Raw genomic sequence first — 23,136 nt, forward strand, 5'->3', positions numbered from 1 at the left:
GGGTATTGGTACTTTCATTAACCATGCATACAAGTTGGTGTGTTTTAAATAGGAGCAAAAAATCCTGTAGTGTGATTAGAAAAGTCCTCACATTTGGTAACTTTCAGGGCTGTGATGTGCTTGTGGAATAGCGCAGCAAAGTTTTCAGTGTGTTAGCATGTGTTAGTCACAGACTGTATTAACACTTTGTTGCACATTTGCATGAGTACATTCTTTTTTGCGTGTGTGTTGCTGGAGTCAAACTCAAAGTCAACATCAAAGAGTTCTTATTCTCGCTTTGCAAAGAATGGGTGTGACTCACAACGCTGAGTCAAGGAGCGTTATTTTTACTCCGCCAAATACATTGTAATGCAAAAGAGTGTCTGATACTGTGAGAAATTGGATTATTTTATTGTGTCCTTGAGAAATTGTAATATTAATGCATGTAAAGTGTGATCTTGTGTACAATGTTTACAGGGTATCGCTCTTACAGTGTTGTTTCCATGTGCTCCCATTCCAGAGCAGAAGCCCAAAACACACCCCCTGCACCCAGCACAGTATCGGCGACCAGGTCGACCACCTATCCTTGGCCTCCCTGGAATCGTTGGAGACCATGTCTGAGGCTGAAGCGCCCACAAACTTTACCCGTGGCAGCCGGGTCCGTGCCAGCCTGCCTGTTGTGCGATCAGCCAACCAGACAAAGGACCGCTCACTAGGTACGCTGGGTATAAGACTCTTGGGTTGATGGCAGTTTGGTTAGTTTGAGAAAATGCCTTTCTACCTGGATTAGACTTTGTCGCTTTTTCTTGACCAGGAAAGGTATCAGTCAAGTGTCTTGCAATGCTGTATTCCACAAGGAAATTCTTGCACCTGATCTATAAAAGAATCATGGCATTAACAGTGTTTGAGGTGCTGTTTTAGCATAACCTTGGCATAACTTAAGAACTCCTTATAAAAGTTCCCAACCATAGTATGATGTCATTGTTTCACTTACAGTCCAAATCAGTTCCTCTCACTTCATCTGTCTGCTAGTCTCCTCGCTTCCTCCTTTCCCCACCTCGGCACACGGTTTTGTTTTAATTAGAATTCATTTCTTCTGTAGTGAAAGATAGGGGAACGCATCCACAGTGTGCCATCGTGGTATTGACAGGATTAGAAATGGGTCGTCTTATCGACGCACGAGGTGCTACATTTGCATGCACATGCAGAAAGGCTCAGAATTGTGCAGAATTAGGTTGCTGCGTTAGGCTGAGAGTGATGCAAAGAATCAGAAAACTCTCCAAACAAAGTCTGAGCGTCAGTGCAGCAGAGCTCACAACGCAGCAAGGCATCTGCTACGGGACAATAGGAAAGCATCTGAGAGGCGCACCTTTTGACCGAAGTGAAAATGAATGAAACTACGGGGGTGTCGTATTCCACACTTTTCAGTGCCAGCGTTGCCTCTTGCTTTGTTTGGGGTGGGCGGCACAAGGAACAAAAATAAAAAAGCTTTACTGCACATGCACGTAGACGTATTCCATTACACTCTTTCTTTCTATCAAAAACATCAAGACTGTGTGTTAGGACAGTAGGGGGTTATGGTGTGAGGAAAGGGGGAGGAGAAAAAAAAGGGGGGGGGGCACCACTTCACGACAGTGTCCCTCCCACAGCCTCTCACACACATGCACACACACAAACAGACAGGCACACGCTTCGCTTGGTCCCAACGGACATTTGGGGCTTTTTAAGTACCTTTTGCTGTCACAATTCTAGCATTTTGAGAGCTTCTTAAAACCCAGCAGAAAACAGGGATTCCTTAAAACCTCAAACGTGAGTATCCCATTCATTCTAGAGTGTGGCATCAAGTGTATTGAATTTCAGAGTCTTTATTTTGCGCCAGTATTATAGTGTGCTACCTTTTCATTGTGTCTCAATTGCTGTGATGAGGATATATTTCAGGATGTTATTTATTTTAGACTTTTGTGTCTTACTGGAGAGAGCTGGAAAACTGTGCCCATTTGGTCAGAAAACCTGTAAGCCATTTGTCTCCTGTCCTCAGTGAAACCAGGTGCTGAAGAATGCGATTCCTTGTTAAATCCAAGGTATTCAACTTTGTCATAGCAAATAAGAGTAACTTTAAATAAAAAAAACAGAGGTGTGCACAATGCAATCTCGATCAGTGGTGCTTTGTCATTAAACTCAATCACTCTAGTTGCAAACATCTGGATGAAAACTAGACTGCTGTTAACATAACAGCTCTCGGGGGGGGGGGGGGGGGGGGGGGGGGGGGTGTTATTCTGCAAATGGGCACTTTGTTAAGTTTTTACAACACAGGAACCCAGACAGACCAGAGAGAGAGAGAGCAATGGATAGACTCAGCAATTTTATTTCCTGGATTTGCCCTCTCCCTGTCTCACTCTGTCTCGTGGTGCATGTAGGATCTTGTATAATATTTCACCAACATCTGGTAGCTTTTACTGGCTAGGTCCTTTTATGGGGTTATACTGAGTAAAACCAAACCTCCACTCCTTAAAGCAAGTTATTTTCAGTGCTCAAATGCACAAGTGACAATGAAGTGAATCACATCACGTCTTTTGTCTCTGCAGTTAATGAAATGTGACATTTTGGATGATTTCTTATGAAATATGACCAGAACAAAAACACAAGCTGATTGAACTGCTATGATCATTTCATTACGATCTATTGTTGCCACTGATTGCCTGTGAAAATCAGTACAAAGCCGTTTGAAGTAATGAATCACAGATTGGAAATAGAAATGTATTTTTTTCCCCCCAGCACTGTTTATACAACTGCTCTGTAGGCGTGTCCATAAATTTTGTTCAAGAGCCATCTGTTTTTCTAAAGCACAGTACAAATGCCACACCCAGGGTTCAGAGGTTCAAGCTTTGGTCTGTTTGATGCACAACTTGTACTGATCCACCCCAAGCACGCAGACCTAGTTTTGTCCTCCATTCCCGCCCCAAGTCACTGTCTATATCAAATAATTTATCCTGTTGCCCTTGAAAATGCAGCATGTAGTTGTCAAATCAGTGCAGCATTAACAAGAGAAGAGCAAGAGATTCAGTGCAGTGTATTACAAATATTTAGCAGAAACCTGCACGCAACATGATTAAATTCATGCACTTTGATTTTTGATGCTTCCTGAGCCACAGTTCAGCTGAGAATAAATTCAGAAGCACAATTCACAAGCGAAAATAATGATTTTCTTATCCATTTGGGACTGTGCAGGACTTGATCCAAACTGCACCAATTTTTTTTTTTTTTTTTTTGCAAATTTTAGTCTGCCTGAGCAGCCATGACCAGACGTGTCACATGGGCCATTGCCAACTCTTTTTACAAGGCAGGAATTATGCTGATAGATGTTTATTTTTATTTTTTATAACAAGCTCATGTATTGAAGGCGGTTTGAAGCCAACCCAAATTTCTGTAAGCATGCCTTTTTGTTTAACTAGTTCAGTTTTGGCATAGTTTACTGTGCTAACATGAAATATAGGCCCAAGTCAGTATTTTGCCAATTTATATCAAACATATTCTTTGCTAAGTTAATGCTCTATACAGTAGCTTAACAGTAAAAGCAGACCACTGGTTTGTAATTGAACGGACAGTAATATAGTTATGATGAGCTGCATGAAATGTTCTATTTGCATTGACAGATTGATAATGCAGGCAGGCCTTTAAAAATCATACGGGAGTGAAACAATGTGTCACTACTGATGCAAGTTATGGAATTGAAGCATGCCTGTCTTAGTCATAAGAAAGATTTAAAAGGACTAATCACCCTGTTCCCCTGCTTCCTGCCTGTAGGTGTACTGTACCTACAGTACGGGGACGAAACCAAACAGATTCGCATGCCTAATGAGATCACCAGCATCGACACAATCAGAGCTCTGTTTGTCAGTGCCTTCCCACAGCAGCTCACTATGAAGATGTTGGAATCACCCAGCGTTGCGGTCTACGTCAAAGACGACATGAGGAATATGTACTACGAGCTCACTGATGTCAGGTAAAGATGCGCTGTGTTGTGCATGGAATAAGCTTAGGAACAGAAACAGATTGGGAATATGTATCAGGCAGCACATACTGTGTTTATTATTTCCTTTTTCCTACTGTGAACACTTTCAGTCCTCAGCTGACCCTGAACAGGAAATGTCACTGGCCAGGAAATGGGCTCACTTCCATTTTCCTTCCATGTTAAAAAGAAATTTTGAACAGGAAACTCTGCAGTACAGCAAAATATCTCAACAGCACTGAAGTTCACTTTTAACTGACTTCGATGACTTTCCTGCCTGTTGTTGCCACTTTTATTGTAAAAGTTTGGAGTTACAAAGCAATAGGAAATTTGTCTGTTTTGCACTTTTAAAGCAAGCATTGTGCGTGTCATTTACAAACACACATGCTAGCTTCTTCTTTCTTGTGAGTTGTACCATCCTACTTGGGTATTCACCCGCATGTCTTATCAGTAATACGGCAGATTCTATCTTCTGAGACAGTACACAGCCGTTTGTTGTAGTTGTTTTTCAGAGGGGAAAGGCATTACTCTTGAAGGCACAAGAACTTTGCCCCTGTGCCTGCAGAGTTCCTGCACAAATGCAATGTGTACTTTGTGAGTAATATTTTATCAGGGTTGTAAAAAATTGTCTCGTCATGGCTTAAGGGCTGTACAAGTGGCCGTAACGCCACAGTTAGAAATCGAGGCCAGCACATGAAACGACTGATCTGCTGTCTGTTTATGTAACTGAGCCACATCTTAGGATAGTATTATTTTTATAGACTTTTAATATTTAGAGGGAATGTCGCAGAGTAGAGAACAGTCAGAGCCTCTGTCAGGGTATGTGCCCTTGGCAGGGCTGTTAAAGAGATCCCATCTGAGGCAGGATCGGCCCCTGTCTGACGGCGATATCTGGGCTAAATTCTTACCACTGAACGCCTCTTCCTCCTACAGGAACATCACAGACCACTCCTGCCTGAAGGTTTACCACAAAGATCCAGCACAGGCATTCAGCCATGGACCTCGACCTGCCAACGGCGATGCCAGGGTGAGTACTTTACTGTCCCTAACACAGCAGTGAAAATTGTCTCATTAAAAGCGGCAGCTGAGGAGAGAAGATTTGTTGCAGATAGAATAGCGAGCCCGGCCTCCAGTTTTTTCACGTTCTGTTTGCAGTTAAGCGAAGGAATGTCCCCCTGCCTCTTGTTAATCTGTTCAGAGGGGGTCTTGTATTGTTCTCCCAGGGGCCTGCGTTCGGGCCTCCTCTACACGCTCTGGTGCAACTTGTTTAAGGGACAATTGAACTCAGCTCTCAGGACTATTTCCTCTCTGAATTCTTCCCCCAATATCAGCTCTAATCTCTTTTCTTTTATTCTGATTCTATCCTGTTTATTTCCTGCTGATGTAACAAACTAAGACCCCAAAGAGGCCTTTTCATCAAATGTTCCTCCTCAGATCCGCCCCTCTAATCTGCCTGACCTTTTATCTAGCTTCGCTGTGTCTCTCTGCCTGCTGCATATTTACAGTTAGCATTTCAGCGCAATAGTGATGCTGCAAATATCCACCCTCGCTATACTATTGCTACATACCGGACTGTGTATGGTCAAGTGTAAAGTAAAATTGATCAAGTTCAAAGGAATGATTTAAGAGGCCTTCATTCAGATGGCACACAGACAATGAGGTGTTGCAGAAATTCATTTTGTTCCCTACTGCCGACAGGCAAGTTGCTGACTTTCTCCAATCGGGTCCTTCAAAGGGAGGTGAATAAAAGACAGCTTAGAATAAAGATGGCTAAATAAGATACCGAAACAGCGAAAGAGGGATCTTACTTTGAGAGCCGAAAAGTTTCAAAGTGCATCAGCAGAAAAACTCAGATTGTGTAGAGAAGTTTTTCTTCGACTTCTTCTTAAAATCTTGGTTCTTGCTGAATCTGCAGGTGTGAAACTCCATAAAGGTTCCTGCGCAAACATAGTGCAATGTTAACATAGAGTAAAAGAAGGTTGTTGCTGTCACTTTTTAATCCAGCATCAATTGACCCAGATATGGAGGATGGCTGTGGTGTGGTGTTTAAACTGCCTAAAATGCCTTTTATTGATCCCCCTCAAAATTTTGCTTTTATGGCAGTCAGATCACTTTATTTATATTTAACAGCAGAGGTTGATGAAAGTGCCAAACATCAAGCGAGTTGTTAAGTTCTGGCAAACTGCCCTTCCCTTGCAAACATATTGAAAAGCTTTAACACTCACACAGTTTGGACTCATTATTTAATCAGCGTCTCTCTTCTTGGCAATGTTAAAGATTCGACCCCCTTTAATAAGGAAATAGAAAATTGGCTGCTCAAAGGAAAAGAGTGGCACTGCATGAGCACCTGTTCAAACACTGTTTCACTGAAGGTGCACTTCACATCTGTTTGGGTTTACAAAGGATCCTCTCGCCTTGCGGGAATGGCAGGTCTCAGATCTGATCTGAGGATCCACAGCCATCTCTGCTATTGATTGAAGTTTTCTGGCAAGGGAAACCCACACAGAGCCGTCTGGTTATAAAAAACAACTGCAGCATTTAATATAAGGTGGACAGATGGACACAGGAACTGAGAGCAACTTGGTAAATTGCAGGCTGTTAAATAATTTTCCTGCATTTGCATTTCAAAAGTTTGAATTATTAATATTTACTTAATAAATACCTATATATGGGATGGTGCCCGAAGCTTTGCTTTGTATTCATATAGTAGAATAGTCAATAGTGGCTGTAAAAAGAGACATTATGTACGCATAACTTGAGGAGATGTTTTAGAAACAGAAGCTGAGTTATTAGCTAACCTCTGATCTGCTATTGGTCTTTTATGCTTCTCTTTCCAAAAATGTAAAAAAAAATTGACAGCTTATCTCGTTTTTACTTAAAATTCTAATAATTAGATTTTTCTTTCGCCAACACCATTTTATACACGTTAGTACATCCGCATAGTACACTCAGCCATTCAGCCAGCTCTTTAAATATTTACAAACTTCTGCATGAACGTTGCAGCACTGCGAGGGTCTGAATCATTTGGAAAACTATCTCCATCTCTGACAGACCAAGAGATTGAGGCAAGTTTTTTTTTTTTTAACTCCTACCATGCATGCCACCCTCATAATTGGAAGCTTAAGAGAATAGTGGAAAAAAAAACAGGTCTGGGAGTCGAACTCACGCAAATATTCTCTCTCTCTCTCTATGGTTTCGCATGTGCTTGTTTTTTAAGCCTTTCCTTCTTTGTTTTGTCACAAAGCAGTGAGATTTCTGTATTGTGGGGATATTTTAAGATATTTCGGTGTTTCAAAGGTGCAACATCTGTTTGGGATAGAAAGTTGATGCCTTTTGGCTAAAATTGTCCTTATATGGCTGTGCAGGAATTGGAAAAGCAGTCAGATGTTATTTAAGGCTCCCGAGAAATTTCCACATGAGGACGACTTTTCTTTTTTATGTGTGTGCGCACCTTAAAAAGTAGAAGTCATTACAGTTTGATGACACTCTGCAGTGGCTCTTTGCTTTTAAGACTTAATGTATATTACGTGTTTTGTTGCTTGGTCAGACTTGTTGAAGTTATATCTGCAGCTGCTTTCTCTTTTTTTTTTCCTCTCTATTGTTATCACAGCCAAGCCTGAGCTCTTTGTTACTGTACTCTTTGAGCATTTGTTGTTTTCGCAGTTCGTGCACACACACCTACTCCCATATACACAAGGGTCACACCCACTTTATTGTTCACCTCGCTGTGCTAATCTTTGTTGACACTCTGGGAAGTAATAAATGATGACAAGCATGAAAAAAGACAAAACCTCTACCTGAAGTTTTTGAAAACAAAAAAAAAACTTTGCAAGTTTTTGACTTGTCTTGACTTTTAGGTGAGACCCATGAGTCATACCTTGAAGACACAATAACTTGTTTGTTTGACGGGAATAGAGAGTTAGACGGGAAACTAGATTAGATTCAAACCTGCCTGTGACGCCCTGTAGGTTAGTGTTATCACAGCCAACCCATCGCTTATCCGTGAATTCTATCTGTGTTTATAATTTATAATTTCAAATGTGCTGGTACATGTTTAGTTCAATAAACAACAACAACAAAAAAGAAAACTTAAATCTAAAATGAAATGACTCCCATTGTTTTGTTGCTTGTAGTTACTAAGCTGATAGCACATTTTCATTATTGCTTTCACTGCATGACTGACCAAGGGTGCATATTGCTTATCTAGTAACTTTTCATTTGCAGAAGAAATAATTTAATTTTTCTTTTTTTTTTTTTTTATTTATTAACCAATGCATACAGTCTTGCTTTATGTAAGCTGTCAAAATAAAAGTAGAGGAAGTAATGCAAAGATTGAACAATGTGTACCTTTAAGACTTTCACATCTTTGTTTTACCACCTACTGCCTTACCATTCTTCTATATCCCTTAACCAAGAAAGCCATCCCAGTTAAACGAGGTTAGGTTTTTGAACATTAGCCTTCAAAGAGCCTTATAGGTCGTTGAGCTGAAGAACAGTGGCTCATATTTACCAGCTGTTCAGACAGACATAAGATACTGTTGCAAATTAGCCAGCTATCTCCAGGAGAGCATTTGCAACACTTAACCTCACCTCACATTCAAAAACTACGTACTTTTTTAACCAGAACAATAATCTTGTATTCCTTCATGCAATATTGTTTTATGGAAGCCTGTGGGCACGATATCAGGGACTTAGAGTGATATGCTGCGTACCCAGGAATTGTGTAACTAGTTTGTGCTTCTGGGGAAAAAAATGTGCTGACAGTGTATTTGCTTTGAAAACAGTGTAAACTGAGTTAGATGTTTTTGTTTCAAGGGCAACTTCAGTCCAGAGTTACAAGAGTTACACAAAATAAAAAGTAACTGAAGTTCTCAAGTTGACAAAAGTATGCATCTGGTTTACTGTCTACTCTTTTATTTAAGTTTTTTTTTTTTCTGAATATGTTGCATTACGTGCTATAGCATCAAAATGATTTTTATTGTATTTATATATTTGGAATATTTTTTGTGTTTTTTTTTTTTCTTCCCCAGATGCACAGTGAAATGGCACTTGCCAGCCGTGATGGCCAGCCCCCTCTAAGACACCCTCCCATGGTTCCTCCATCACACCACCCCATGCAAGGAGCACTCCCCCCAAGTCCCCACTCTATGCCTCCATCGCCCTCCAGAATCCCATTTGGCCCACGGCAGGGCTCCATACCAGGGAGCGCCACTATCCCAAGGGACAGATTATCTAACGCCAACCCTCCAGCCCGCTCCAATTCTCCTTGCCCCAGTGCCATCCTAGAGAGACGAGATGTCAAGCCAGATGAGGATATGGCTGGGAAGAGCCACAGTCTTGCTAGAGGGAATGAGGGCTTGTATGCAGATCCATACCTGCTCCAAGAAGGGCGAATGGGCATGGCTACAGCGCATGGACCACACCCCAGCCCGGGGCTTGATGGTTCCGATCTGGCAATGGGGGGATTTCACCGTGCCTCCATCCGCTCCACAAGTTCTTACGGTGGACCTAGCCCCACAGACACTATAGATCACCCCTCTCTGTACAGGCAGAAGTCCAGAAACAGCCAGCTGCCAACTTTGGGTTCTAAGACACCTCCGCCTTCCCCTCACCGCATGACTGAGGTACGAATGATTGACATCCATAGTGGGCCTCCTCATGGCATGCCGCCTCATAGTGTTACCATGGAGAGAAGCTCACCAGTGCGCCAGTCCTTCAGGAAGGAAGAAGTAACAGGGACTAAACCCCGGAACAGCATGGGCTCACCCGTGGTTTCAGACCTCCAGGGGCCAATCCCAGCTGCCAGTGACCATCAGACACGGTAAGCTCCCAGATGACTGATTGTTGCATTCAGTAGGCTTGAAGGAATGGGTGTTGTTAAAATTAGGACTGAGACATTATTGCATGGGTGCATGGACTAACTCTGCATCCCGGTGTCACCCTAACCATGTGAGCTGCTGCTTTCCAGTACCTGGTTCTGACTTTGTATCATCATCCATGCCTGAAGGAATGAATGTAAGCTGCCCTCTCACTGTCTTCAGCTTGAAGATCGGCACATGATGTACATTTTTATCAGTTTGGTTTGTGTATACAGCCAGAGGGACTGTATCTGACCATTGTTTTTACTAACTCAAATTCTGGAGCTGATATTGTTGATGATCATAGAGTATGTAGACTCAAACATAGCTGCCACAACTGAAACAGGATAGTATTTAAAAAGCAGTGTATATTTAAACAAGCACAGACTCCGTTCAGTTTCAGTTAATCTTACAGATATTTTAGTACCTGGGTTTGGTTTGTCTTCTCAGACTGAGAGCACATAAACACAGAAAGGGTGCAAGAGGGATGCTGGCCTCTAACCAATGGTTCACTAAAAGGGAGGGCACATGGGCTCTTTGTGTAACTTGGAAAACCAAAGAAAATACTGGCCAGGTTGAAAAAGTATTTGAAATGGCCAGTCAAGCAGATCAGGCCAGACCACCTGGGAAGCCCAAAAACTCAATTAGAAATGTCCTGGGAATATCTGAAAAGAGTGAAGGAATTTCATTGGGAAAGTATTGTGCTTAACGTTCAAAATAAACTTAGTTCCAGTGAGCGCTCTCTAGGTGTCATAGAATGTATTCATGCAAAATATTCTGAGTTTAGATATTGTTGTATTCACGTAGACTTTGTGTCTGCCCTGTGTCCATAACATGCACCATGCCTAAAGATGAATGATGACTTCTGAAAGCAGAAGCTGTTCTCTTACTAGCCCCCCCCCCCGGCAGTTTTGGCTTTCTTAAGGCTGTATAATTTTCAAATAGTCCTTTTGCTCTCTTTTTGACGGCCACCACTTTTGACTCCCACTTTTTTTATTTAAAAAAACAATATGACTCGGGCACCCCGGGTGTTGAGAATAGGCTTCTTTTGCCAGCCTGCCAGTGTTACTGTATTCATTTTTACCAGAGACAATATTTACTCATGACATTATCACCCCCCCCCCCCCCAAAAAAACAAAAAACAAATAAAAATCTCTGCTGTGTAATCTGCTCACAAAATGACAAAAAGATTCATGGTTAGGTAATTAAAAACACTTGATTATTCTGTTTACCACCCTCCCATTTTCATTCTGAGCTAATATTTGCTCCAGTGGCAGCTGTGACATCCAATAGGCCTCAGTGCTGAAAGCAGAATTTTCTGATGTTTCTGCAGAGAGCGAATGAAGGCTATGGAACAACAGATTGCCAGCTTGACTGGTCTTGTTCAGCATGCACTTTTAAAGGGTCCAAACACTAGTGGCACCAAGGAGCCTCTAAGGTAAGCAATCACAGTATAGGACAGAGTGGAGGAATTGGGTGAAATGGACTTTCAAAAGGAAAGCCTGGTGATTCAGTCAGAACAGGAAAGATAAAGTATCCCTTCTATAATGGCCATATCAGACACTCAGGTGAAAAATTGAATGGTAAAAAGGAAATAGGTTTGAATGTAAATTTGTTATTAAAGTCCTTTGCTCTCTAGATAAACGGCCACTGTGGTTTATCTGGCTGCACTTCAGCTCTTTTCCTTCTCTGTTTATACCTTTTGGAAATATTTACTTGACATTCAGACTAAAATGTCTGCTGTGAATTTGGATGTAGCTACTGTATGCTATGATGATGAAGCTTGTTAACATTATTAACATCATTTTAATCTTTCTGGTTTGTCAGTCTGCTCCATCATTATTTATTTTAACTTGTTTGTCCTTACTAATATCAAGCTGTAAATCTAAAGTGCTGCAAAGTGCTGTATATTTCTGTTACAAAAATTCTTGTCTTATAACCTTCTCTCTTAACTGTAGTGAGAGACCCCCAAAGACATCATCTCCAGCCCACAGTGCTCATAGTTCAGGTCAGTATCACTGCTATTCTGTGGGATTTCTTTTTCTAAAGTTGATATAAATGCCATAATATCTTGTGCAGACAAGCCCACGCATCAGTGTCAGTCAACAGTCTGCAATGAGCAGCACTGGAAGGAGGAAAAACAAAGTCAGGCTTCTTTGCTTGTCATCGGTTCATATTTCCTCGCACTCCTTTCCCCAGTTCATCCAGTTTAATAGGAGTTAAGAGACGAGAGCCAGCAGAGCTAACACAAGCCCCTCAAAGCACTACTTAAAACAAGATGCTATTACTCCTCAAGCCTGCCAAGATGATTCAGCAATTCAATCTCCGCGCCGCAGCGTTCTGCGGCCAGATCTTAGCTTGATAAAAAGATCTGCAACTTCACCAGTGGCGAAGGAAAAACACAACGCTATTTATGTGTCTTGAAAGCTAATCTCATGTCTCAAGACGCATTTCAAGAGAATGTAGTTTTCAGATGGATTTACTTGTCATGCTGCTTTTGAGTAAATCTTCAAAACATCAGAAAAGTTACAGGGTTGTCTTTGATCTCGCCAGACTGCCTCTACATCTAACATGAAAAAACATGAGGACATTTGTTTAATCCCTCAAATGCTTCTTGATTGTCACCACCCAGCATGCCCGTCTTTTGATGGACATTGTCTCTCTAAGGCCCAAAACATACATTCTAACCAGTAGTTCAGGTCTGTTCAGGCAGCTGTAAGCTATATGCTGTAAATAGATTCAGGGGATTAGAAAGACAAATGTTTGTCCTTTCAGTCTGCCATAGTATATGTCAAAAGAGTTTAGGGAGCACTCTGAACTAATGTGTAATGCTGTTGCATGGACACTGCTTTCTTTGTTATGTTTTTTGAGGTAAAAGGATTGGTTGCTCTTAATTACTTGCCTCGACTGGTAAGGGCAGATGTTTTTGATATTTGCCTCAAATATCAATCGATCAAAATGTAATTTATATAGTACTTTTCATACAATAGAGATGCATCTCAAAGTGCTACATTATCACCAAGCCCCCCCCCCAACACACACACACACACACACACACACACATCACTATACCCTCTACACCCCCACAGACACCCACCCAAGCCCACTCCTGTAATCTCTGCTGTAGCAAGAAAATGAGGAAATGCTATCGTATCAAGATTGTCATACGGAAACACAGAGATAAAAATTAATAATAAGTAAAAGGTAAATATAAAGGCAACTAAGGTAAAATAATAGAGACATAATCATAAAAATAGAGGAATAGATATGTAAACAAATAATGCAATGAAAATATATCAGGATATAAATGAAGAATAAAATGAAAATGAACAGATACGTAAAAAAACAAATTAAATTGGAAGGTCTCAAGATTGCTTTAAAAAAAATCTCAACAGTCTCAGCAACCTTCAGGTCCATAAACATGGAGCATAATAAGTAAAAGATGCCTCTCCGTGAGTTTTACTTCTAATTTTAGGCACCGTAAACACTCTACTATAAAACCGACTCTGAAGCTGACTGGGAGCCGGTGCGGAGACCTTAAAATTGGTGTAATGTGGGCTTGTTCTCCGGTCCTTGTCGACACACATGCAGCCGCGTTTTGAAGCAGGTGCAGCAGTGACAAAGATTTCTTTGGAAGACCAGAAAGAAGAGTATTGCAGAAATCAGTCCCGCAGGTGATAAAAGCATAAATCCATGTATCTGCATTGGCTTGAGAGAGAAGTTCTCGGACTCTTGCAAAGTTTTTTAAATAATAAAATGCAAAATTTGTGATTTTTTTAAAATGTAAGCTTAGAGTGAAAGTGATTCTTTTCATAATTTTAATACTAATACAGCACAAACATGTCGTTTCAGAAAAAACTTCCCTGTTACTGTGGATAATCCACAGACCTTGAAGCTGCTTCCTACCAGAAATCTGGCCCTGCTAAGCCTATTCATAGATTGAGTTAAAGATTTTCCAGCTTAATTGACGCATGTTTTTGAAAAGACATGTTATTGTAAAACTATTTGTAATCTTTCTTTGCATGCAGTGTTAATTAAGCTAGACACAAAGTTGAGCTCAGTTTGGCAGATCGGCTCATCTCAGTGCCATCCCATATCAGCTGATGGCTCAGCTGATATTCTTATGATTATTTTTAGGTTTATTTAAAAGGGACAATGCACAATAATTAATATGAACACTTAGATCCGTCAGGCAAATGTACCAGGATGAGCCATAAAGGATTATTCTCAACTGCAATCCCTGGCCGGTTGATGCCATCCATATATGTTAAAAGAAAAATGAAAGCACATCTATACATTGATAAGAGCCAGAAGATTAGGTACTTTCAGCTGTTTCCTTATTTCCCAAGGGGTCACCACAGCAGATGAATATGCGCTTTCATTTAGCCAAGCTTGTTATCGGCACTAGGAGTGCACTATCTTATGAAACCCTGAGGCTGGGTTTGTGTCTCCTCCCAGGCTCGATATTTTGTAAGGCAAATGTTAACCACTACCATCTTACCCTTCTATGCATCCAGTGGGGTGCAGTATTTAAGTTGCTTTAGCCTACATACAGTTGCTGCTCATTACAAGCTGCTTTGCAACCCACCCCAGTTCATCCTTTACAAGCTGTGTCTGACGAAATCAGTGACATGTTGTCATTGAATGTGTAATTCTGTAGGAGGTGGACAAATGTAGCCTGTGAGGATCATTACATTTCAATTCTCATGCTGCAGTTTTAATAAACTGTATAATTTAACTGTGTTTTATTCTCTTGGTCCAGGTGGTTCTCCGGTCTTGTCTCCCAAGAACAGTGCAGGCCCATCAGACAAGAGCTCAGTTCCACTCAAAGTAAACCTCCTGCAGTTCAGGAAGAATGTTTCTGACCTCAGAATGCAACTCCATCAGATGAGGCAGCTGCAGGCAAGACTTTGTCCCCATCTTAATTAAACTGTTGGGTTTGTCCAGCTTTGCACCTGTGTCAATGTTTGTGAGCAAGAGTACATCTGTATAATACTTAAAAAGCTAGATATCTTGGTTTGCTAGTCCAAGATATCCTCTAATATATCATTCTGCTATGTGCATCACTTCAGCTCCAGAATCAGGAGGCATTACGGGTGCAATTGAAGCGGGCAGAGCAGGAAATCAGTATTAAACTTGCAGAGGCAATGCGGCGTATGGAGGACCCTGTTCAGCGACAGAGAGCTCTGGTAGAAGAGGACAGACACAAGTACTTGGGTCTGGAGGAGCATGTCCTCACACAGCTCAGGTAAGACTGTTTAGAATGCACTCTTTACCTGATACGACAGATGTTTTTTAATTTAGTCTGAAATGAATAGACACCGTTGTTTGCGTTCATTATTGAATGTCTGTTGTGGTTGGTCATATCAAAGTTTTTCAAAACTCTAAGAGTTCATTTAGTACCCACCTCTGCAACTCCATTTGCAGTGCCTTCATTTACAGGGAGCCCCCAAAAGGCTTCGCTGTTATCAGCTCACCTGAGCCATTCAATCCTAAATGCTTTGACAAGCCAACACCCTCCAAATTACAGCCCGCAGGCTTATACAGGCAAGCTACGCCTGCCTCTCAGAGACAGCAGTCTAAAACAATGGACTCAACTGTGGAGTAATTACTCACCACCCTGCTCTTATTTTAATTCACTCGCCTCATCTTGCCAACAGGGAGCAGTAATTGAATCCTTTCTATTTGGATGTTTACAGGCAAGGTCAAACAGTGTTGTCTTGCTAGACAGCGGTGAACATATGCTCCAATAAACACAATCATAGCAGTTCACGGATTTGGGGGAATGAACAGGCAGAAGTCGGTGCACAGAAGCTGTGTTAAGCCCTTTGTTACCCTTGGTATGCAGCCATTTGTGAGTCTGCAAAACACAGCTCCTGGCACCTTAAATAAGGCATGGCAATTAGAGCTGCTTGGCTTTAGAACCATTTGGAGAGTGTGGTGTGAAAACCACTGTCCTTTTAAGAGAATTCAATCTATCAGTCCATATTTTGTAACTTTTTAAAACCCTGTGCCTTTAGAGGCACAAAAAAAGGGGGGGGAATGATTAAATCTAACAGTGGTCAGTTTCTGTGGATGAAAACTTTCACAGAGCCAAAATACAGAGCGTTTTATTGTGGTTGTTTGCCACTAACATACTTGCAAGTCTTTTTTTTTTAATCTCAACAGCTGCAGTATTTCAGGCTATTCTCTCTTTAATTCAAATGCTTGGTGTCCCATACTGCCTGTTTCAGTTCACGAGAAAGAAATATGAAAGAAAATAAGAGAAGTGCAGAATTCCTCATGCAAATGCAATGCAAGGTGTCTTTAAAGGCTGCTGCCTATACTCTGACAAACATAGGGGTACATTATTCAGTATTTTCTTTTTCTGGTGGAGGCTTCAAAAAAAAAGAAGAAAAGCTGTCCATCATTCTGACTGCCAAAAGGCCTTTGCATAGAAGGGCATTTAACACACTATCTCCTTGTTCCCTTTCCTGCTCCCTTCAGGGGACTCCTATAAAAGAGTGTTTCTCAAGGGTACCTGGCAACAGTGAAACATGATTTCAGTTCCTCTCATGCAATCCAACACTGCAACACAATGTTATCATACAGCACATTTCCCTTTGGAACAGGCAGTTTTCTCTAGCACTGGGATGGCTCTGAGGCTTATATGATTTCTATGTGAGGAAGTGCTTTCTCACAAATAAGCCCTCATTCACTGTGTAAATATTTGTGGTTTTGGGATAAGACCAGATCCAGTCTAGACTAAGCAATCTAATGTAGACAGGAAGGAGAACTGCACACTTAGGATGTTTATTCACAGCTTTATGTGTGAATATTACATATAATATACACTGTTCCTTCATATGGATCAAATCCCAGACACTTTTCTTACCTTTCCACAGTTTGGGCCTATAATCTTTAAGAAACATGATTATATCCTGCCCCCTGGTGTTTATAAAGTGGAAATCATTGTAAGCAAATAATGTTAAGAGGGCCCATTTTTGCTGTCTTTTTCAAATATACACTTACCAGACGCCTATTCGGTGCATCTTGCTAGCACTGGATTTGACCCTCCTTTGCTTTCAGAACTGCCTTAATTCTTCGTGGCAGAGATTCAACAAGATGCTGGAAACATTCCTCTAATATTTTGGTCCATACTGACATGACAGCATCACACAGTTGCTGCAGATTTGTCAGCTGAGCATCCATGATGTGAATCTCCTGTTCCACCACATCCCAAAGGTGCTCTGTTGGATTGAGATCTAGTGACTCTGGAGGCTTTTGGAGTACAGTGAGCTCATTGTCATGTTCAAGAAACCAGTTTGAGATTATTTGAGCTTTGTGACAATGGTGTGTTATCCTGCTGGAAGCAGCCATCACATGATGGGTTCACTCGGTCATAACAGGTTGGGCATGGCTAGCAACAATACTCTGGCAGGCTATGGTGTTTAAACAGTGCTCAAGTTGTACTAAGGGGCCCAAAGTGTGCCAAGAAAAATATCTCCCACAGCATGACACCACCAGCAGCCTCAGCCGCTGATATAAAGCAGAATATATCCATGCTTTCATGTTATTTACACCCAATTCTCACTCTACCATCTGAATGTCACAGGGGAAATTCAGGCTCATCAGATCAGGAAGAGTTTTTCCAATCAACAACCACATTCCAAGTCACTTATAATCACCTCAATTCCCCATCCCGACGTTCAGTTTGAACTTCAGCAGGTCATCTTGACCATGTCTACATGCCTAAATGCACTGAGTTGCTGCCGTGCGATTAGCTGATTAGATATTTGCATTAATGAGCAGTCAAATAGGTGTAGCTAACAAACTGGCCGGTGAGTGGATTTGCTAACCAATTGTGAAAAGTCACTAAATTCTAGATTAATTATCTTTACTTTTTTTTTTTTTTTGCAGTGAACTGGAACGGTATGTAGGTTCTCTGCAGAATGACTCAGCCACAACACACAGAGCAGTGACCCTAAAAGATGTGGAAGAAGGAGCAGTAACCCTGAGGAAAGTGGGAGAATCTCTGGCAGGACTCAAAGGTATGGTGACTGCCTTCACATCACATTCCCTACCCCAGTATTATCATCCAACCTTGCACAGTAAAAGTGTATGCCAGATCTAACTATAATTCCTGAAGCATTTTTTAGTAAAGTGTTACTTTCTATTACTGTTGTTTTAGGTTTTTGTGCACAGATGAGAGAATAATTAACACATGCTCTATAACTCATACTCTATATTTGTCATACAAGAATGAAATTTTCCGACAGCCAAATTTCTGAGAAAATAGATAGCACGGAGAGTCACATTGTTACACTTCCTAATTTAGAATAGCAAGCCACTTCTCTGAAATCGTGTGCTTGTGAACTGATGCTGGTCTTTGTCCTCAAATGTTTTCACTTTTGGTATTGATTGCCAAGTGTCAAACAATCTAAATGTTATTTAGAAGTTTTTCCACAAAGGTTTACAATGAAATTAACATTTCTACAATAAAAAAAAGCATTATGAGCAGAAATATTCTAAAAAAGGAGCATTCAACAACAGTATTGTCTGTCTGTTTAAATTTCCTCAGGAGAGTTCCCAGCCTTGCAAGCCAGAATGCGTGCTGTGCTCAGGGTGGAAGTGGAAGCTGTCAAGTTTTTGAAGGAGGAGCCCCATAAACTGGACAGTATGCTGAAAAGGGTGAAGAGCCTGACTGACACACTCAGCAGCCTGAGAAGGTAGGGGGAAAGCTGAGAATGAAAAGATAAAGCAGGGGAAAAGGAGAAGATGTGTTGGCGTATGGGGGCTGACTGTGAGAGAGGGAATTGAAGATGAAAACAAAAAGCTCTTTGCAGGGCTCCTCACACGGATCTATGATGTGGGAGATTGTAGCGTTTGATTATAGTGGCAAGCCAGGCTTCATCCCATCAAAGAGGTCATTCTGTGCGGACAGAAGGGTTTGGCGTCCAGCTTCGGTTGCTTCCATCACCTTCACTCAACCGATAAGTGAATTAATTTGGTGGGCACTGCAGCACCTAATTTCCATTTTAATACAGATACCAAACCCCCTCTCGACTTTTCTCTTGCTCTTTTTTCTTTCTTTTACCCAAAACATGCGCTGTTGCCAAACCCACCTGTTGCATTATAGAATATGTGGTGGTTTATTCCTCATTCAGCAATATATATTCATCGTTATTTGCGTACTTTACTGCGAGTTTTGATGTAATCTGATTTTTAATAAAATTTCTAAAAGACCATGAATACAGATTTTACTTGTGATATGGATTTCTGGAAGTTTTTGCACAAACATTTGTTTTTGCCGGTGTTTCTATGTGATTTGCATTCGACGTTGTTTCACATTTCTCTGCAGATGTGCTACTGAGTTTTCTCACAAAGGGTCTGAGCCTTCCAGTAATGCCTCAGTTCACAACAGCCCTGCAGTAGCAGTAGACACCCCTGCAGATGCTCCTCCAGCACCAGGCCAGCCTGTCTCAACCTCAGCCCCACTAGAGCCCCAGAGCTCTACCATCAGATCCGAGGTCATGCCTTCCTCTCCAGCGGTCATCCATCATGTCCAGAGCTCCCCGGTCCACATTCAGCAGTCCCAGCAGTCTGCGGCTTTGACGTGTCAACCCAGTCCCCCTCCCACACCCAGCTCCACTCATATCTCCAGTCCTAACCTTAGCAAGAGTCAAGGCCGTGAGTCTCCCAAAGGGGCAGCCACAGATCCACCAAGTCCTACCCACCATAAAAAGACTCATGGGAATGGGAACAGTAATGGCACTGCCAGCCAGGATCTCGTCATTGAAGAGCTTCAGAGCAGCAAGGACAGGAGCAAAAACAGAGCTGTTTCCATAGAGGTGTGTTTACTCACCTTGCCAGTTTTATTTGGTCATCATTTATTTTTATGCTGCTGATGTTAGCTGTGGTAATATTCAGTTTATTTTATTAGTGTCTACTGATAACTCAGCCACTTTTACTGTCTCCTCTAGTTTCTTATTTTTTTTATTTCTTAATTTTAGAATCTGAAACTTTTTTCTGACTTTCTGTGTTTTTTGTCTGCAATTTCTAGGCAGCAGAGAAGGAGTGGCAAGAGAAGAGGCAGAACATGGGTCATTATGATGGAAAAGAGTTTGAGAAGATCCTACAAGAGGCCCAGGCCAACATGATGAAGGGAATTCCAAGTCTAGAGGTGGAAGAGAACACAACACTGGCTGCTGCTGGTATTGTAGAAGAAGACAGCCACAACCCTGCGGAGTTACCATCAGGTAGAAATCAAACACAAATGTAACTTAGAGACTCATTAGTCTTTATTTATTTTATTTTTTTGCTTGATCTACATACCGTAATGTTGTTTCCCCTATAATTCCATTGATCTGTATGATAGAAGAGCCCCAATCAGGCCCTCAATCAGACAAACCAGCAAAGAAGGGGCCTGAGAAACTCCTTAAGCCTCTGGTGGAGAAACCTGCCAAGCCAGCACTGGAGAAGCCCACCAAAACTGCCATCAAGCCAGCAGCCACTGAAAGTTTGACAAAACAGGGGTCTGAAAAGCCGAATAAGTCCCCACCACCGCCTCCGCCAAGGAAAACCTACCCCAGCTCCAGCTCAGGCATGACCACTACACGCTCTGGTGAGGTCGTCTACACCAACAGGAAGGAGTCTGTCTCGGCTCAGGTTGGTGCTTTAAGAGGTTGCAGAGAGTAAAGAAAACCATTCTTGTGTCTGGGTGCTAAGCATAGAGCCAAGTGGGATTTAGTTAAGCCACTGCATTAAGAGTGGAAGAAAAGGGGAAAGAGCTATTTAGGCTTTCTCCAAAGTGTAAAGGTTGCCATTTTCAGGAGGGATACTTTTTAACTTTGTCTTTAACTCTGTCTTTTCACTCAACCAACACAAATGAGGTATTCGTTTTCATTTCCGTAGCTTTTCTGCTTGGAAAAAGTAATGACAGAATAATTTCTTTCACATTGTTTCTCACAGGACGGTGAAGAGGAGGCTCCACCTCCCTCTCCTCAAAACAAGCCCGCTAAGGTTGCACCAGAGACCAAGCCGAAGCCAGCCACCCCTCCCCCTGTTACGAGAGAAGAGGAGGATGAAGGGGATAAGATCATGGCAGAGCTCCAGGTTAGATGCATATGCAACATGAGCACTTACACCCTCACACACTCCCTTCAAACATGTGTGCAAATGCAATCAATGTAACAGACCGATGGAAATTAGGCCTGCTGGGTTTTATTGATTTTCTGCATTGCGGGAGTGGGTTGCTTATCATTTTTCACTGTGGTGGGTGACTTCCTTGGAAGTGGCAAAGGATGGGCACTAACAGCTGCCAAAGGAGTTACTGTCATGGGGTTTTACAGCTGTGCAGTTGTGAAGGTACTCCTCAAAATCCTTGTCCCGTTGTTCCCCTCACTTTTCTCCACTCTTCAGGTTTTCCAGAAGTGCACAGTTAAGGATGTAGGGGTGAAAAATTTGGTAGAGCCCACCGCTCGAATTGAACCACAAATCAGAGAACTAAGACCGGGGGCTTTATTACCCCTCAAAGAGAAAAAGGTAAAATATACGTCACAGTGCAGCTGCCCAGCTAACTGCCTGCCTTTGCCAACTGTATGATACAATCAATGGCTGTGTCTTAACACTCCTCTGCTCTTGCTTTTGCTTGAGAGAAACCTGTAGCAGTTTCCTCCACAAAGCTTCTTTTCCTTGCTGCAATTTTCCTCCCTCTTGATCCTGCTGGATGTCAGAGCTTTGGTATTGTTTTCAGGATTAAGTCTGCATAAAATTGAGCCTCTGAAAAGATGCTGTGTCTTCTGTATGTCTGGTCTAGACAATGATGTGTTTTAGAACTGATTTAACGATCACTTGTCTTCTCACCCAAATCAATAAAAACCTCAGCGCTGTATCTTACAGGCAATTAAATCGTCTTGTGTCTTTCTTTGATGACATTTCTTTATATAAAATAAACAGAACAAGTATGTCTTGCATTTCTGACAATTGAAACAACAGCAGTAAAATGCACTTTGTGGACACAACCTATTTTTGCAGACTTGGTTCACTAGAGGTCAGTCTGGCCACTTTGCATGCTCCTCCTCCCCCTTATACCTTTCTGAGGAATTACTTTTCTGTTTCTCTGTGCACAACTTCACCTCGGTTTGCTTTTCCCAGCTTTACACCTCTCTAACCAACCATTTAATACACACATTGAAAATTAATTTGTTAGTCATTGTGACAAAGCAAATAGGACTGGGTGTGATGAGTAAAAGATGCAAAAACTTTTACTAGTTTTCAAAAGATGAACTGTAAGTATCCGCTCTCTGAGTATAACAAATAAGACGTGTATTATTTGGTTAAGCTTGTAATCACAGTGAGTAGCATATTAAAGTTTGCAGTATTGTTGTGACTCAAATAATTTCACTGAAATATACAAGAGTAGTGGTATACTGTAGAAACAAGTTAGAAACATAAACTGTATTTAAAGATGCACATAGGCTTAAAAACAGGACCTCACAGTCTTGTCAGGTCCTGTTTTTAAGCCTCAGCTTGAGCATCTTGCCTTGGCTTTTCTTTTTTTTAAAGCAGACCTCACAAAACAAAAACAGGTTAGACACACCCTAATGCATGTTTACATAATAAACTGCATGCACCACTGAAGATGACTCAAAACTGCCAAATGAGACTATGAACTCATCAGCAAAGTGTTTACTGAGATCATAAATCAATAAGAAATAGCATAATTTTGTCATAGACTTCTATTGAACTAGTCACAATTCAGCAGTCTCCACCTGCTGGTCATTGGAAAGAATGCAGGTTTAAGGCGCTTCCACAGTTTTGACTTTTTAGACCCAGACTCTATATCCATCTTTCAAATACAGCGTAAGGATGGAAAACAGGATGCATAAAATTAAATGAAAAATGGAAACCAGAAGATAATATTTCTCAAAACAAACAAAATGAATAATAATGTAAAGTTTAATCTATTTTGTAAATTATATTAGATTTTAAAAAGTGCGCACCGCATGTATTTTTATATAGGATTTAACAATATACAAAAGCAGTTGTTAAATGTAATCAGCCGATCTAGTTCTGACCTCGCGGCTGCTTCTGCAACGACGTGAATTCACAGTTAATCCACTGCAGCCTGGCACACCAGTTACACTGTAATATTATTCCCTCACACACTGTCCTAGCAGAGCTCAGAGCCCAGTCGTGAGGATAAAGATCCAGACACAGATGAAAATGGGAATACAACTGTTCGACAGAGCCAAGGGGTATGTGTGACTTTTAATTGCTTATGCTATATTTGTGTATATTTAATGTATA

The 23,136-nt window shown here is 41.4% G+C and overlaps 1 protein-coding gene across 10 annotated transcripts in view; it reads left to right on the forward strand.

Annotated features, from left to right (window-relative positions):
* kiaa1217 (KIAA1217 ortholog) overlaps positions 1 to 23,136 on the forward strand; it is a 119,218-nt gene that overhangs the window by 90,949 nt on the left and 5,133 nt on the right. For 7 of the 10 annotated variants that reach the window (XM_030756174.1, XM_030756170.1, XM_030756179.1 and 4 more), the window contains 16 exons: positions 500 to 695; positions 3,784 to 3,982; positions 4,922 to 5,015; positions 9,019 to 9,809; positions 11,180 to 11,284; positions 11,805 to 11,854; positions 14,609 to 14,748; positions 14,919 to 15,094; positions 17,746 to 17,876; positions 18,407 to 18,554; positions 19,187 to 19,676; positions 19,889 to 20,084; positions 20,204 to 20,493; positions 20,797 to 20,940; positions 21,247 to 21,369; positions 23,007 to 23,084. In XM_030756174.1, coding sequence (XP_030612034.1) covers positions 500 to 695; positions 3,784 to 3,982; positions 4,922 to 5,015; positions 9,019 to 9,809; positions 11,180 to 11,284; positions 11,805 to 11,854; positions 14,609 to 14,748; positions 14,919 to 15,094; positions 17,746 to 17,876; positions 18,407 to 18,554; positions 19,187 to 19,676; positions 19,889 to 20,084; positions 20,204 to 20,493; positions 20,797 to 20,940; positions 21,247 to 21,369; positions 23,007 to 23,084 — 3,351 coding nt within the window. The remainder of the gene's footprint in view (positions 1 to 499; positions 696 to 3,783; positions 3,983 to 4,921; positions 5,016 to 9,018; positions 9,810 to 11,179; positions 11,285 to 11,804; positions 11,855 to 14,608; positions 14,749 to 14,918; positions 15,095 to 17,745; positions 17,877 to 18,406; positions 18,555 to 19,186; positions 19,677 to 19,888; positions 20,085 to 20,203; positions 20,494 to 20,796; positions 20,941 to 21,246; positions 21,370 to 23,006; positions 23,085 to 23,136) is intronic. The other 3 variants (XM_030756171.1, XM_030756172.1, XM_030756173.1) reach the window with 3 other exon arrangements.

Source organism: Archocentrus centrarchus, chromosome 20 (genome assembly GCF_007364275.1).
Source record: "Archocentrus centrarchus isolate MPI-CPG fArcCen1 chromosome 20, fArcCen1, whole genome shotgun sequence".
Lineage (NCBI taxonomy): Eukaryota > Metazoa > Chordata > Actinopteri > Cichliformes > Cichlidae > Archocentrus > Archocentrus centrarchus.